The sequence below is a fragment of the Watersipora subatra genome, chromosome 9 (assembly GCF_963576615.1).
Source record: "Watersipora subatra chromosome 9, tzWatSuba1.1, whole genome shotgun sequence".
NCBI lineage: Eukaryota > Metazoa > Bryozoa > Gymnolaemata > Cheilostomatida > Watersiporidae > Watersipora > Watersipora subatra.
This window is the reverse complement of record NC_088716.1, coordinates 25,794,521-25,810,720: the sequence shown is the minus strand read 5'-3', so window position 1 is coordinate 25,810,720 and position 16,200 is coordinate 25,794,521. Positions and strand designations below refer to the sequence as shown.

General features: G+C 34.1%; 1 protein-coding gene across 2 annotated transcripts in view; it reads left to right on the top strand.

Annotated features, from left to right (window-relative positions):
- The window catches only part of LOC137404280 (aquaporin-5-like), a 53,748-nt gene extending 39,591 nt beyond the window's left edge, over positions 1-14,157 (top strand). Inside the window, exons 1-7 of one of the 2 annotated variants that reach the window (XM_068090463.1) lie at positions 1,711-1,853; positions 3,829-4,113; positions 5,111-5,258; positions 7,210-7,385; positions 7,991-8,071; positions 8,993-9,059; positions 13,689-14,157. In XM_068090463.1, the coding sequence (XP_067946564.1) occupies positions 1,788-1,853; positions 3,829-4,113; positions 5,111-5,258; positions 7,210-7,385; positions 7,991-8,071; positions 8,993-9,059; positions 13,689-13,813 (948 nt within the window). In that variant the 5' untranslated portion in view covers positions 1,711-1,787 and the 3' untranslated portion in view covers positions 13,814-14,157. Of the gene's footprint in view, positions 1-1,710; positions 1,854-3,828; positions 4,114-5,110; positions 5,259-7,209; positions 7,386-7,990; positions 8,072-8,992; positions 9,060-13,688 lie in introns of those variants that run through there. The other variant, XM_068090464.1, reaches the window with a different exon arrangement.
- Positions 14,158-16,200: the final 2,043 nt, after the last annotated feature.

Genomic DNA, 16,200 nt, shown 5'->3' with positions numbered 1-16,200 from the left:
ACTAGGTAACTTGTTTTCTCCTATTCTATTTTATAAATGGTTAAATAATACCTAAACATAGACATCCAAATCTCTCAAAAGTAGGTCCACAAAGTTTAAAAAAGTCTGAGATTGCCTATCCTTGCTAATTAAGACTTGTCTACTACAGATCACCTATTCCAGCTTACCACACCTCCACCAATCATATCCTAAAATCTTCAAGCGTATTGCCTTATCCCAAACTTGCTCATGTCTGCATTTGTGTTACAGGTTACAAAACCCTGCATAAACTATACCCTTAATATTTGTATTTATCTTTCCATACATGTGACAAACATTGTTTCTATTCAGTGACACAAACTGTATAGTGACAAATATTACAGTGACACAAACATACTACATCCACCATTATATAGTTCAGTTTATGAACTTTCTCTTGCTACAACCTTCAATTAACTATCCCGACTCTTCAGCAATACTTTTTGATAACTGACTTTTAAAACACATCTGTTCAACATTTCTTTTTTCATTTTCCTTTTTTGTTTTCTGGTATGTAATAAAAAACATCCTATTGTTGATAATTACAATGCCAGTAAAACAGATACACATAAATACGTGACATTCTGAAAACTTCTATAGGACTTTGTTGGATGCAATCAAACACTTGTTATTTATAACACAGAGCTGTCCTGTTAGGCTCAACTCATGATATAGCAGTTTATAACTTGTATCAAGCAATGATACAAATTTCATAATAGTTGTGTCCTAAAAAGTTGATAAAATAGTCAAGTCTACCACAACAGGTAATAAACATCTCTGAATGAACCCATCAGATAAGAACAGAAATGACCAGACTGATTAAACACTTCAGTTAGCATTGAGGCTTAGTAAGTCAAGTTCAGAGGTCATAGCATGACGTAGTCTATACTAGACTATATAATGCATTCTCAGCTAATCCACTCCAGTCTGACTGTGGAACTCAGCATCTGGGTAGAGAATCCTGCACTCATCTGATTGACCAGTTTACGTAAGTGACATAAGGCATGATCCCTCTACATTATTACTTTTTTGTGAGATTATGCTATGTGGAGTGCCATTTTGCTTAGGAAAGCAAATCTATGAATAGATTTTTTGGCGAAACAATTCTATTTATGTACACACCATATGTTTAGAAAAAGTCGAATGACAAATTAAATGTGTTGTCTTACAATTGGGATATCACATGCTTATCATATTAAAAATAAAAATTACAAAATGAGGTTTGAAGTGACTAGCTGGTGGCAGCAGAAATAAACAGGTTATGCGAATTTTACAGCTGTTGAAAATATTTCTAGTTTGTGTTCCTCAAACGAGAAAAATAACTGGATGAATCTTTCAACTAGTTGGCAGCTTTTGCTGAGATAAAATTATCATTTATTTTTAATCGTAAAGTATTTTTTTTAATTATTTTATGTACCATTGCCACCATTTCTGCTGGTTTCTGCTACACTAACCACTGTGATAATAACTTTCTATTTTAAATATAACATTTTAGATCAAAACATCAAATATACTTGACAAGAAATTTATGTCTAGCTGGCTTTTTTCTCTAAACCAACCGCTAATTAACGCTCGTTTCTTGCTTCTGGTAACTCTATTACACGCTTGCCTGCTCACAGTTAGGCTATCATCCCTGGGACCACTGATATCATTTATTTAGCAGAAAGTAGCTGACAGTTGCTTTTAGTTGTGTTGTGTGGTGAGAACGTGTACAGTATATTTTGAGCCGTAGCTGAAGTGTATTTCTCTGGTAGATAGAATTCCATAGCATGGCTGATTTATGTGAACCAACTACAGAGACAGAGGCATTTCTCAAAGACAGCGCAAAACATGAGGTGACTGACTTTATAGTGAGACTTCTGTATCAAAGCTTATGCTATGCATTCTAGGTTGGCTAGCTTTTGCAGAGCACTTCTGGTACCCTTAACAGCAATTGCTTATCTTCTTGACTTCCCAAGCTATCTTTATCTTCTGCTTGCTAACTGAGTACGTATCTGTCAAGTAGCACTAGAAGTGGTTCACGCCCGACTGGATGATAGCTCTGTAAAATGTTTTGCAGGTTTTCAAAAAACACAAAATTTATTGACTGTCTGTCTATTTAAAACGCTACCTTTTTGGTTAACATAAGGCAATCGAGAATATTTGACCGCGCCTAGTGTCAAACACTGATTTAAAACCCTTATCGGTTGTAAACAACATTTCTTCGGCGTTTAAAACTGAGTTTTTAGCTCAGTTGCCATTTCAGTTGTTTAACGCTGTTGTTATTTAACTGTGATTGTATTTGTAAGAAGCCAAGCTATCTATTGATGGCTCAACTGTTCGGCCAAAGACATTTCTGGCCGAAATGAACGATTTCGATCCTGCTCGAAATTTCGTGGCCGAACCCTTGCTCTTATTGGCTGGTTAAAATTCTAGCGAGCACGCGTCACATTTCTCCTTACGTGGGCGTGAGCAAAATTAAAAAAGAAATGGGACGATCTTTTTATTTCGTTAAATAAACAACATGAAGCAATTTATGACAAAGCTCACCCAGACTTGTGATTGTGTTGCATAAATGTAAGATGTTGCACTTAAATTTTGCATAAATGTAAGAGAATGGTTATGGTTTTCTTTTGTGTAGAATAGAAGTAATGTGTCAAACTCATCCTGATGAACAATCGTTGACTGATTTATTTATGTAAAACCACAGTACTATGATAAAGACTGTTTTTTGTTTGTTATGTACTCAGCATAGAAAAACATTCCTATGTTAACAAAAAATATAATTTTGTTGATGGGAAGGGTTGGAAAAATCTTTGTATCGAGTGATTTATTTTGAGCAGCTGAACGATCTTCTGATAAATCTGCCGCGTAATTGTAATTAATACTTGTTCCTCAAAGTTTTTTGTTTACAATAGAAATATTTAGCTCAAATACATAAAAACTACCAATGAAACAGTGTCCTGTTTCCAGGCGTATGGTATCTAGGAAGCGAAGTGACTTCGGATGCCGTGTGACATGTGGCTTAGCCGAACCGAAGTAAAACAGCCTCCAAACCAAACCAAACCTATGTCGGTTTGGCGCTCGTGTGACCACGCCTTAAAAGGCGTTTAACCTGTTATAAGTGTCTCTAATTTACTCAGTTGGAACAATACTACCATGTTTAGACGGGTGTGCAATGGAGCATATCATTATGTGATCATCACACTCTATGGATGACATATCTATTCAAATAAAAAATCATGAATAGCTCTTGATGTAAACAAGTAACTGTAAGTTAGCAGTTGTCTCCCTTGGTTGTGTTTGCTAAATAACTTCAGAGACCCAGTATAGAGCAGCCCAGGAAGTATACAGCACACACACATGAACAAATGTAGACTAGACATAGGAAGTGTTAGGCTACAATAACATTGCCAAACTTTGCTGACTGCAACAAAGGTCAATAGGTCGCCTAATGTAAAGGATTCTGATAAAAATAGCAATGGATGATAATATTTTTGTGAAGGCTTCCCAGGGTCTCCGCGAACTGGCCTTTCTCAAAAAAGTTTTAAAGTATACAATGCCTATTATGTGTATATGATTGATACAACAAAAACAAATATCACTTTCATAAACAATTGTAACAAAAAATTCAGATTAAATACGCAATACAAAAACATTTGTATTTGATTCCATGTTTTAAATTCATGCCAACACATATAATTCTGTCTTTTTGTTATGTTATTTAGTTGTATTCATGTAATCTATTATTTCATATTATTTTATATTATAGGTTATTTATTAGTATTATTAATAGACAAAATTATTACTTTCTTTCTTATTTATTTGCAGAAAAACAGAGGAGACAAAATGAATTTCTACGCTAGATTTTTTGCCAGCTCAGTCAAAGACCTCAAAGATGCTAAATTCTACCGAGCGCTTATTGGTGAAATGCTTGGAGTTATGTTCCTTGTGTTTGTTGGCTGCAACAGTCCGTATGGAGCGCCAGAACTAGACCTCACTAGAGTCAGCCTATCATTTGGTCTCTCTGTTGCTACCCTTGTTTGGTTCCTAGCAGATGTTTCAGGAGGTCACATAAATCCAGCAGTTTCTGCAGGCATGCTTTGTGCTCGCAAGGTATGATGGATTGTCCAAAATATACCGTAGATTATTTCTAACAATACCATGATATATATATATATATATATATATATATATGTATATATATATATATATATATACCACACACATAGACTAAGAAAATGTAGCTGTGTCAAACTTGGCGTGAGGTCAAACGAAGGTTATTCCAATACATGGCCAATGATAAAGACAATTTTTGCGCAACCATTCCTAAAGTTTCATGCTAACTGTCTTTTCAGAAAATTTTATAGTGCCACCAGCATATTTATCTCAATGTGTGTATAGGTTTTTATTTGCCATTGGTAATCATCTATAATCTATAGTCTACAATCTACAATCTATAATCTATAAGCTACAATCTATAAACTACAATCTATAATCTACAAAATGTTTTCTGCTACATGTCAAAAGAAAGAAATCTCAACATGGTAAACAGTTTGATGATGCAATAAAAGAAACAAGGAAATAAATGATGTTGTATGCTTGTTGTCATGTTCAAAGATCTATTTTATTTTTGAACACAAAAAATTGTCTAAAACGCCTGAGACTCAAGCAGTGCCTATCCAGACTGTATGTTTATGCTTCCTGTTTAAAATTTCTCAGACCTCTCTAGACACTCTGGAGTTATTTACTCATCACAACTCCTTGTTGGAATACCTAATTTCTGATAGTAGTTTATCTGTTAACCAGTCGTTAGCTAGCTTTGGCTATCAATTAACCTAGAAAGTACTCTGAACCTCAGTAGAAATATTCTGGAACATTCTATATTTTTAGTTATTTGGAGTTAATTACTCGTAGTGACTCCTTGTTGGAATACCTCATTTCTGTTAATATTGTATCTGTTAACCAGTTGTTAGCTAACTTTGGTGGAAATATTCTGAAATATTCCACATTTGTAGTTATTTGGAGTTGTTTACTAGTAGTGATTCCTTGTTGGAATACCTCATTTCTGATAATAGTTTATGTTTATATCTAGAACATTCCATATTTGTAGATCAGTCTAATGAGATTCCTACTCTACGTTTTCTTCCAATGCACTGGAGCTGTGATGGGAGCTGCTATCATGCAGAGCTTGACATGCAATTGGCAGACCACCTACGCTGACACTGCCCTACAAGCAGCCAATGCTACTTGCGGTCTCGGTATGTATTACTGTCGAGCCGGCATTGGCTATAATAGAAGATAGATAGATAGCAATTTACGGTACAAGTAAAAAGGACTCATAAAAAAGGTGCATACACCAACAGAAATGTTAGATACAGTAATTAGTAAATCATTGTAAGATTTACTCAATCCAGAACAACATGAGCAAAATTATTTTCCTTCGGTAGCTGTTTATCTGTCCTTTAATTACCGGTAGTGTACTCGTTGGACCTTCTACAAGATGACGTAGCGTTACACAAGGTGAGCGCAAAAGTACCGAACGATTGATAATATTTCTCATTACTGAATGAGATCTCACTAGTTCTACCATGTTAAACACATAATGTCATCATATCTCATTTAATAATGCCATGATACCTCTTATAAGTTTACGACTCTTTTTTAGAAGTCATGAAAATATAACACGACCTTTATAAATAGGTTTTAACTTGAAATGTCATTGATCCGTATATGATTGAGCACATCCAATTGGCCAATTAATAACTATGTAGAAAACATCACAAAAACACTTGAGTATGCACGCTTGCATGGTCGCCATGGCATCATTATGCCTTTTCACATACATCGGTCAGCCGCTCCCTAAGATAGACATTTATCAAAAGCTGTGTAATTTCTTGAATGCATATTGGAGTTTTCTTAAAATAGATTCTGAAAATCGCATGCCTTGGAAGGGTCAACAACGAACATCTGTTGAGTGTTATGTCATCAATACAATCAATATGTCATCATAATTGAAAGGTTTACCTTCTTGAAATAGCATTGGATGAATTATTGGAACAGTTTAGTACAACTTGCTATAGGGAAGCAACTGACAACAGCTGCCAATTGCCTGGTACAGTAAGATCTCTCTTCTGTGTTTGCATCAATGGTTGTTGCATGTTTACACAGCATCTTGGTACATGTGCAAAAAAGTTATAGATTTTCTCATAGTTGGTAATAAATATACCAATATAGACACATCAACAATGTGTTGGGGGAGCGCATCAACAATGTGTTGGGGGAGTGCACCAACAATGTGTTGGGGGAGCGCATCAACAATGTGTTGGAGGAGCGCATCAACAATGTGTTGGGGGAGCGCATCAACAATGTGTTGGAGGAGCGCATCAACAATGTGTTGGGGAGTGCATCAACAATGTGTTGGGGGAGCGCATCAACAATGTGTTGGGGGAGCGCATCAACAATGTGTTGGGGGAGCGCATCAACAATGTGTTGGAGGAGCGCATCAACAATGTGTTGGAGGAGTGCATCAACAATGTGTTGGAGGAGCGCATCAACAATGTGTTGGGGGAGCGCATCAACAATGTGTTGGGGGAGCGCATCAACAATGTGTTGGAGGAGCGCATCAACAATGTGTTGGAGGAGCGCATCAACAATGTGTTGGAGGAGCGCATCAACAATGTGTTGGGGGAGCGCATCAACAATGTGTTGGGGGAGCGCATCAACAATGTGTTGGGGGAGCGTGTGTGACCCTGAAGATGGAGTAAGGCGTCTGCCTAGCTTACTGCAAGCAGAGGCTGTGTGTGTTTTTAAAAGCATCGCTGCACAAACAATAGTTCTGTGATCTTGGCTGAACATGTTTGAGTCCAGTGACAAGGGAACCTCGATGACTGGAGGCATGTCCAGTTGGGTGTCATTTCTGTCATCACTAGAGGCCTTTTTGCGACTTGAGCCTCAACCAGTTGCTTCCAGGTCAGACCTCTTGGAGCACTATGCCACAGGTCACTGGAAAGAAGGTCACTGGTGGAAAGTACAACTATCAGTTGGATAGATAAAAGTTCTGATTTCGGTGTGACTGTAGACGCCTTACCAATCGTTGATTTTCAATGTGTAAAAACTTACCGTAAGTCTTAAATAACAGAAGGAAAATAAGAATTTATATTCTTTTAAAGTATTTTTTCAATCCATATTCACGCTCTGCCAATATTTTAGGTGTGACCAATTTGGGACCAGGTGTCACACCTGGTCAAGGATGTGTGATAGAGCTGCTCGTCACCTTTGTTCTGGTTACCACAGTCTTCGCTACCTGTGATTGTTCCCGCAGCGACCTCAATGGCTCAGGTCCTCTGGCTATTGGTCTTTCAGTAACCATGTGCCATCTTGGATTTGTAAGTAATAACAATCACCTTTGCGTAATAATAAATGAAATCATGACATATTGACTGCATCAATGATTTTTGTCAAGTTTAGAGCTTGTAATATGAGATCTATTGCAAAAGTTGAATTAATTTGGATCTCAATGATAACTTTAGTTAATGTGTTTAAAATACAATGGCATATTTTAATAAAAACTGCGCTTGAAGTATTCTAATAATGAAAGAGATTTAGGGTCTAGTAATAAACTGTCAAAAATTTTAGGTTGCCTCTCAAAGATTTCCTAATTTATAGTAATACTTGTTCACATTTTTGCCTTCACGTTACGTTATGACTAGCAACTGTTATGCAGGACTAGAGTCATTGACGACTTGCACAGTGAACCATCGCTTGTAGCCATCGATGCCGGCGCTGCGAGCAGTCTGATTCTCCTTTCTAATGCCCACTATTAGTTTCCACATTTGTTTGACCAGACCTCAGAACAATCAAAGAGTCAGTTATTATACTCTAGTTTATCCGTCAGTCTTCTAACAACACACGACTTGAATGTAGTCCAGCTTATCCGCTGCAGAACCATTCTTATGAACAAATTTTTGAAATCTTTTATTGACTTTGACAGATAAGAATGACTGGTTCCAGCATGAACACCGCAAGAACTTTTGGACCAGCTGCTATCCTTGGTGAATGGGACAACCAATGGGTGAGCAGAGCCTGTCTATTCCAGCTCATTATCACTTGATTTTAGAAATAGCTAATAGCTTTGCGTTTTGGATTTAGTCTGTATTTATAAATCTAAGCGTTTCTTGGTTTGTTTGTCGTATGTCCAGTTACGCCGATCAAGTTTTATGAATGAAAAAACTACTTCCCACCGGAATTGAACTTCAAAACTCGTTTTTGTCTCTGCACACCATCACCACCGTGCTATCCTCTACACTACACAGCCTACTAGCCATACTATAGAATAATTGCGTACATACTTATTATGCCTGCCAATCTTCAATGGCTAAATCCTTCTTTTAACGTTAACAGCTAAAAGAAACTTGCTAGTAGAAAAAATTACATGCCCAGACTTCTTCAAAATGCTATAAATATATGTATAAATAGCATAAACTTAATTAAACTTATATCACACACAGAAATAAACAAACCCCTTCACTTAAAAGTTAGAATGGTAAATATATGTTGATTAAAAATAATATTTTTGTGCAAAAATCATCTTTATTACCCACGTAATACCGGACATTAAGCTAGTTGTGCATAATGGTGAATAACCTTACATTGCACACAATGAATATCATGTATAATGCTCCCTTGTTTGTCTCACATTTTAACCTCAAAAGGTTTTTTCAGGTACTCAATACTTTGAGTATGTGAGAGAACCAATTTGCAAAATCAATATCTCTGTAAGGAGAAATCATATTATTTAACAAATTTTGTGGTATTTAATCCATCAGTAGAATACAGGAAGAGAACTTGCAAGAGTCAAAAATCTACTTAATCACCATAATTTTTAGACTATAACACGCACTAGACGATAAGACGCAGCCTCACTTAATATGTTAATTTCTATCGGGATTATACTTGAGTGATTATATTACTAAACTGTTAAAATTGGCTTCAGGTTTACTGGGTTGGACCAATCTCTGGTGGAATCTTGGCCGGCCTCGTATACGAGTTCTTCTTCGCTGGTGAGTAGTATAAACTAACTCCATTCAATGCCTGTGGCAGCAGTTAGGTTGAAATGAAGCTGTATTCGCATAACATCTTACAATCAAATTTACATCGGCAGATGTAATTCATTGTAAATCAGCCAATAGTAATAATGAATTATTGCATAGCTTTAAGATTATTATTAGTATCGCTATTCTTATTATAATTTATGTTATCATTATTATTATTAATATTATTATTAAATTATTGCACAATTTCTACTGGATACCATTACATTTAGACTTTTAAGTATTTCCTGAACCCAGTTGAGCAGTTTATTATATTACTATTGTTATCCTTTGTGCTATCACTATTATTATACTGCTAATGCATTGAATTAAAATTTAAATATTTTTTAATTTAATAAGTATTTAATTACCTAAACGATTACCTAATTAAAAATTCGCTGTTGGTAAGTATATAAGGTTAGAAAAAGGGGTAAAATTAGATAATCAACTAACTAGAGAGGTGAAAGGTTTGAAGAACATCACAAAATTCACAAGTTCACAAAATAATTTAGTGAAACGCATGTCATGACTAAGTAGAATGCAATTTCAAAAAAAGAAATTTAGTTGCCATTCCATTAGATAGCTAAAAGTTGCAAAACGTTCTTTCCTATTGGCTCATCGCCTAAATACATAGTGGAATGTGACAAATCCGGAACATGTGACGATGTAACAAGAGTGTTAACAATGACATTAAGGCGTTAACAATGACATTTTCAGATCAAAAGAAAAAACCAAACGAAATTTTAGAAAAAGGATTAAACAACGGATGAAATCTGTGGTTTAAACCAAGCATTAAAAGGCCGTCTGCTAGCATAAAGATTTACATAATGACTTGCATCTCTTCTCTTTAGCCTTAGAAACAGTCTGCTGTCAGAGAAGTTTTTGTTGAGCATATCTTCTGTAATGTGAGATTCGCGAGCTCCTATTCAGGGTTTTATCACAGTAGATAACGCAATGCCGGCTGGATGCCATTCCTTAGTGAGGTTTCAGATAACATTGATAGACCAGGGCTTCATACACCTCTTAAATCCTATCCTCTTAATTCTTGGGCATACTTTTGCAGGTTTATAATCTTTAAAAAGGCTAAATCGTAAAATTAGTCTGCACTAACTGCAAAATTTGAATCCTGTGCTTTCATAGTATCAAAGATAGCTATCTGGGCTATGTATTCTGTTCTTTGGAGTTGCTTTCTCAAAAAGAAGATTCAAAGGTTTCTTTTAATTAATTAAATTTGCAATGATTCATTGATCAATTAAAACTATTAACCTTGAAACTCTGTTGGCTTTGACAATCAACATTTAATGCCAATTCCATGTTCAACTAAACATGCATATGTAGTAAAGGTAAACTATACGCTGAATTATTGCATCTTTACCGTGTCGGGTTTTATTTCTTGCCTAAGATAGGTTTTTAAAACAGTTTTACAAAATTTTTTACTTGCATCTGTAAATGTAGAGCATAGTGCTTTATGTTCAGAGATGTGAGTTCATTATTTCAATTGTTACACTAGCAGACAACCTTTTCACTGCTTAATTTAAATCGCAGATTATGTTTGTTGTTTTATCCTAGGTCTGAAATTTATCGCAGAGCATAAAATGTTTTAATCAGCTATGGTTGTGTTGAAGCATGATGAGTGACCTAGCAAAAGCACTGCTATTTAATTAATTTAGAGCAAATAAATTACACTTCGACAAATTAAAATCATCGATACTAAAATTGGCATGTAGAAAGGTCGGCAGCGCTGTACGATTATCTATATATCATCACTAAGAAAGGGTGGGCAGCGCTGTTTAGATTGAGACATGATCACCTTCAGCTTTGGTTTTGATGACCTCAAATGGCCGTTGCTCCGTGCTTTTCACTAACTCCGCCATAAAATTCATTCAGTTATACAAATTAGCTCAAGGTTATCTGCTACTTGGTTTTTATAAGTCCGCATGACATTCAAAAGGTGCAAGTAGTTAATTTTAACTGCAAATTGTTTACAACCAGTACTAACCATAGTTTTATATTTATTTGCTGTTATGAGGGGCAGGTGATTGCCGTGGCTGGATCAGTTAATGTCTACAGTAGTGGGCTTTCTAAATAGAAACACTTTGCTTAAAATAAAAAACTTTATTTTAAGACTCGAATGAAAAAGATTTCATTTTTTTGCTTTCATTCAAATAAAAAAGACTATTTTCAGAAAAAGAAAAATTATTGATGATAAGTGTTTGGGATATATTTTAACATGATATTGTACATTTTTTGCCAAACTTAGCTCAAATCTTTGTTATCTTTAAACTCTGTAATAACTTTGCATACCAAAGGCAGCATTAGGGTCTAATCCTACGGCGGTTCCTTTAGCTATGCTTTGTGGTAGGTCTAGGAACTCAAAGTTGAAATGTCATTGTAAGTGCTTTAGCTATGCTTAGTGGGTGGTTCAAGAGCTATCAGAGTTGACATAACATAGCAGGTGTTGGTCAATTTATGAGAATTGATACAACTTTGTCAGATAAGAAACCACTTGTTAGGGGGTGTCAATGGTGCTGTTGATGCATCTGATGGCAGTTTATCATTAATTGTGTCGCAATGTAGCTGTCATAGGTTGTCTGCTTGTGACCTTTGTACCCGCTCATATGCGGCACTGCAACACCTGAGGCCTTTGCCAATGCTTGTGGGCTTGACATCCGTGGGATTGTATTTCAACTTTTTTGTCAGTGTAGTTTCTCATGGAAGGCTTGCCCATTAGTTTTTTCATTTCATTAAAAGAATAAAGAGAAGATCTGTTTACTAACTGCCCTTTTGTTTTATTCCAAACCTAGTTGGAGGATCTTATATATTTCGAGCTCCGCACTATCAATATACTGACTAACTTTAATTACTCCAGAGACTGTGATGGTATTATTATTATTATTAATATTACTATCATTATTATTAATATTATTATTATTATTATTATTGGTTTTATCAGAGCACGTTATTAAGCTGGTGTTATTTTCTGTCATTAGCCTAGTTCCTCTAGGCTAGGAATTTTCACAAAAACATCCAAATCTATTATTACTATCATTATGGTATTGTTGTCATATCATTGCTTAGCAACATTGGTAAAGTACTAACGCACTAAAATAGCAGTAACGCACGCAGTTATTGGCATCTTCTTATATACAAAAGTGTAGTAGATAATTCAATCGAGAGTTGTCTTCTCTTTAATTCCGATACACAGTTTTATAGGTCTGTCTGATGAAAGGATTTTCATAATTTTTTCGGTATTAAACAATGACTCTTTTAGGATTTAGTCTAATCTAGCACTATTCTAGCAGCAATTGGTACATATTAAACACATTTAAATTTTCTTTATGAGTGACCTTCATATTATAAATTTAGCTACTCACAAAGTTTTATAATTTTGAAAACAGAATTACAAAAGAGTAATAATTGAATGAGTAGCTAAGTATTTTTGATTTTGACATATCAAGTAAGTAAAATTAGTAGTGGTTAACATAACATCCGCATTTTATTCTTTCAGTTTGTTTGCTAATATTTAGTAGCACATACATGTAGATATTATATTTCATAATATAGTATTATATTTCATAATATAGTATTATATTTCATAATATAGTACTATATTTCATAATATAGTATTATATTTCATAATATAGTATTATATTTCATAATATAGTATTATATTTCATAATATAGTATTATATTTCATAATATAGTATTATATTTCATAATATAGTACTACATTTCATAATATAGTATTATATTTCATAATATAGTACTATATTTCATAATATAGTATTAAATTTCATAATATCGTATTATATTTCATAATATAGTACTATATTTCATAATATAGTATTATATTTCATAATATAGTATTATATTTCATAATATAGTATTATATTTCATAATATAGTATTATATTTCATAATATAGTACTACATTTCATAATATAGTATTATATTTCATAATATAGTATTATATTTCATAATATAGTACTATATTTCATAATATAGTATTAAATTTCATAATATAGTATTATATTTCATAATATAGTACTACATTTCATAATATAGTATTATATTTCATAATATAGTATTATATTTCATAATATAGTACTATATTTCATAATATAGTATTAAATTTCATAATATAGTATTATATTTCATAATATAGTACTATATTTCATAATATAGTATTATATTTCATAATATAGTACTATATTTCATAATATAGTATTATATTTCATAATATAGTATTATATTTCATAATATAGTATTATATTTCAAATATTTACTCACTTGAAAATATTTCATAAAAAGTAAGAGTACGAGTAACATCTATTGTTAGTGTTTTCACATGTAGACAAATTGATAATATAGTACATCTTATGTTTATTGTTGCGCTTTATTATGTGAAAGTTTGGAGTTGTGCTATCATGTCACAAAAACTTCTCTTAAATAAATCTCACTTCAATAAGATTATTTATCTAAGCTGTCGTCAGTGAATAAATCCCTATTTATGTACAACAGACACACTTTGAGGACCTAGTTGAGTATTTTCAGTAGTTACCATGCCAACGGAATGCTAATGTTTCACTAATTCCCACAGGTAATGCAAGCGTATCCAAGCTATATTCATGGCTGGTGGAGGAAAATTATGAAAAGGATGATGATTCCTGCTTTGATGTCACTTCCTCACTAGAAATGAAAGGATCAAGTCAAGGCAGCGTGTAGACATTGCTCAATTACCAAAAACAACTTACTTTTTATCAACATGAATTCTGTTTCCATCAGACACCACGGAGACCAAGTTCAGCAGTTGGCACCACGTTTGGTTTCCTGACAGTTCTAATTTTGTAGAGAACAAGTAAAAGTGATGTTTTGCTTATAAAGCATGCTGGCCAGTGATGTCATCAATATTCAGTTCTAACTTTTAGATATATTTTTATGTAATTATTTTCAATCATTATTCAAAATGACCAAATATGGTTTACTGATTGTTTTATTTCTCTAACAACTTTTAACAATATTCCTAAAGTATTTAATAACATCAATGTAAATATACTTCAAACCTACACAGTTAATGAAAACTACAAATTATGATATAATCTGACAGTGACATCTAGATGTGCTCAATCATTCTTTTTGACATAAAAACTTTCATCAGAGTACCAGAAACTGCCAACTTGCAGATGTTTGAAACTTTTGGGCATTTAATCTATATAAAGTGAGATAATAGCTCTTGTTGTGCGATGTTGATAGAAGTGCATCTATATCATAACATTTTTTCCACGTTGTGTGCGTGGAAGACAGTAAAAACCTTACATTGTATATGCAGGTAAGGAGCAGATTTTAAGCAACTTCTTTGCACAGAACCTAATATGAAATGTTTATATTCTACCTCTTCATTCTACAGTTATTAAGTTTTTTTATGAGGTAGGGTACAAGAAGATTATGTATTTAAAATTAATTCCTTTACGTAGTGTGTTTCATTTTTCATTTCTGCGTATTTTATATGAACTGTATTAGCCTTATTAATGTAAGTTTATCAACATCAGTTATTACAACAAAAAATGCAAAATTACTAGAGATCACAAATAAAAAAAACATCAGTGAATATGACAAAAAGTATTGTTTTGCACTAGAACAGACTTGAGGTAAACGTCTGTCTGGCCACTATGGCTGAAGAGAACAATTTTGTGATAGTATATGTGTAGTGTATTATACTATTATATACTTATAATATATAAATATGTAATACATTATTATGTATTATATAAATATATAATTTTAATTAACCCATGCGTGTGTTGTGTCTGTCTGTCACTCACCATACACGCTATGCATATCCAAATTTTTAGGCTGATTTTGTCCAAATTTTACACCCTTACTCTCTGAGATATATAAAGAGTAACATCTAACTTTGTATTAGATTTTTGTGTATCGTATTGTAATTAATGTAAAAACTGTGCTAAGACAATCCCACATTACATTCCATACTCTCTCTCTCTCTCTCAGCCAGTCAAAGCGACTAAGACTTTGGCTGGCTATGGCTTTTTTCTGATTGCGGCTCTCCAAAACAGTCTATTGTCTGCGGTTGTTCACCAACATGTTGTCTGGATGTTTCTCTGGGACATATTCTATTTCCCTACAACCTTGAATTTGAGTCTAGGCCTTTCCCGATTTCTCTTTCCTTCACAAAGCTATAAGTAGAGCAGTTGTCTGGGGAGTCTGTCTTTCTTCATCCATCAAAGGTTCCAAGCCATCGAAGGTTCTTCTCAGCCACTTAAGACAGGCTATCACAGCAAAAGACTTGGTCGTTTGTAACTTTGTGGTACCACTTTATTCTCATAATTTCCCTCAGTTGTCACACCATGTACGCATGTAGTTTCTTTACCCGAGTTCTGTATACTAACCAACGTTCTCATCCATAGAGTAATGTTGGTAGTGTGACTGCTCTGTAGGCTTCATACTTTGCCTTTATGGAAGCATGGGTGTTATTCCACAACCTATCTCGGAATCTGCCAAAAGCACCGCTTGCTTTTCCCATTCTGTTACGAAGTTCCATGTCAATCACATTCCATATCACACGGTTCTATTAAAAAATACCTTTTGTATTGATTTGATCCTAACTTATTTTACCAGCCATGTGGAAAAAATAATAGCATGGGATATCAATATTTACTATTATCAGAGCAGTGTCTGCCCGCCTGTCTTTTAGAATGAGCTTTAGGAAAAAAGATTGCACTGCACAGGAATCAAACCCAGATATTTGGTTCCCCAGCCAAGCACACTAGCATCTTTGCAACTCATCCACTGTCCTGCAAATAGTATGCTTGCTATATAGTATTGGTTCAGATATTTCACACACACAATGATCTCTCCGGATGCACAGGACTGTCAGCTTGCTAGTTGTATTTGCTAGTTGCATTTGCTAGTTGCATTTGCTAGTTGCATTTGCTAATTGCATTTGCTAGTTGCATTTGTTATTTGTATTTAGAAAAAAAATTTAATGATATAATGATGTTCTAAGTAAGACAAGTTGTTTATGTCTGATATGCTCAGGGGTTTTTGCTGATGAGTATAGCTATGCAGCGGGTGGTTGGGTATACGTGATAGTC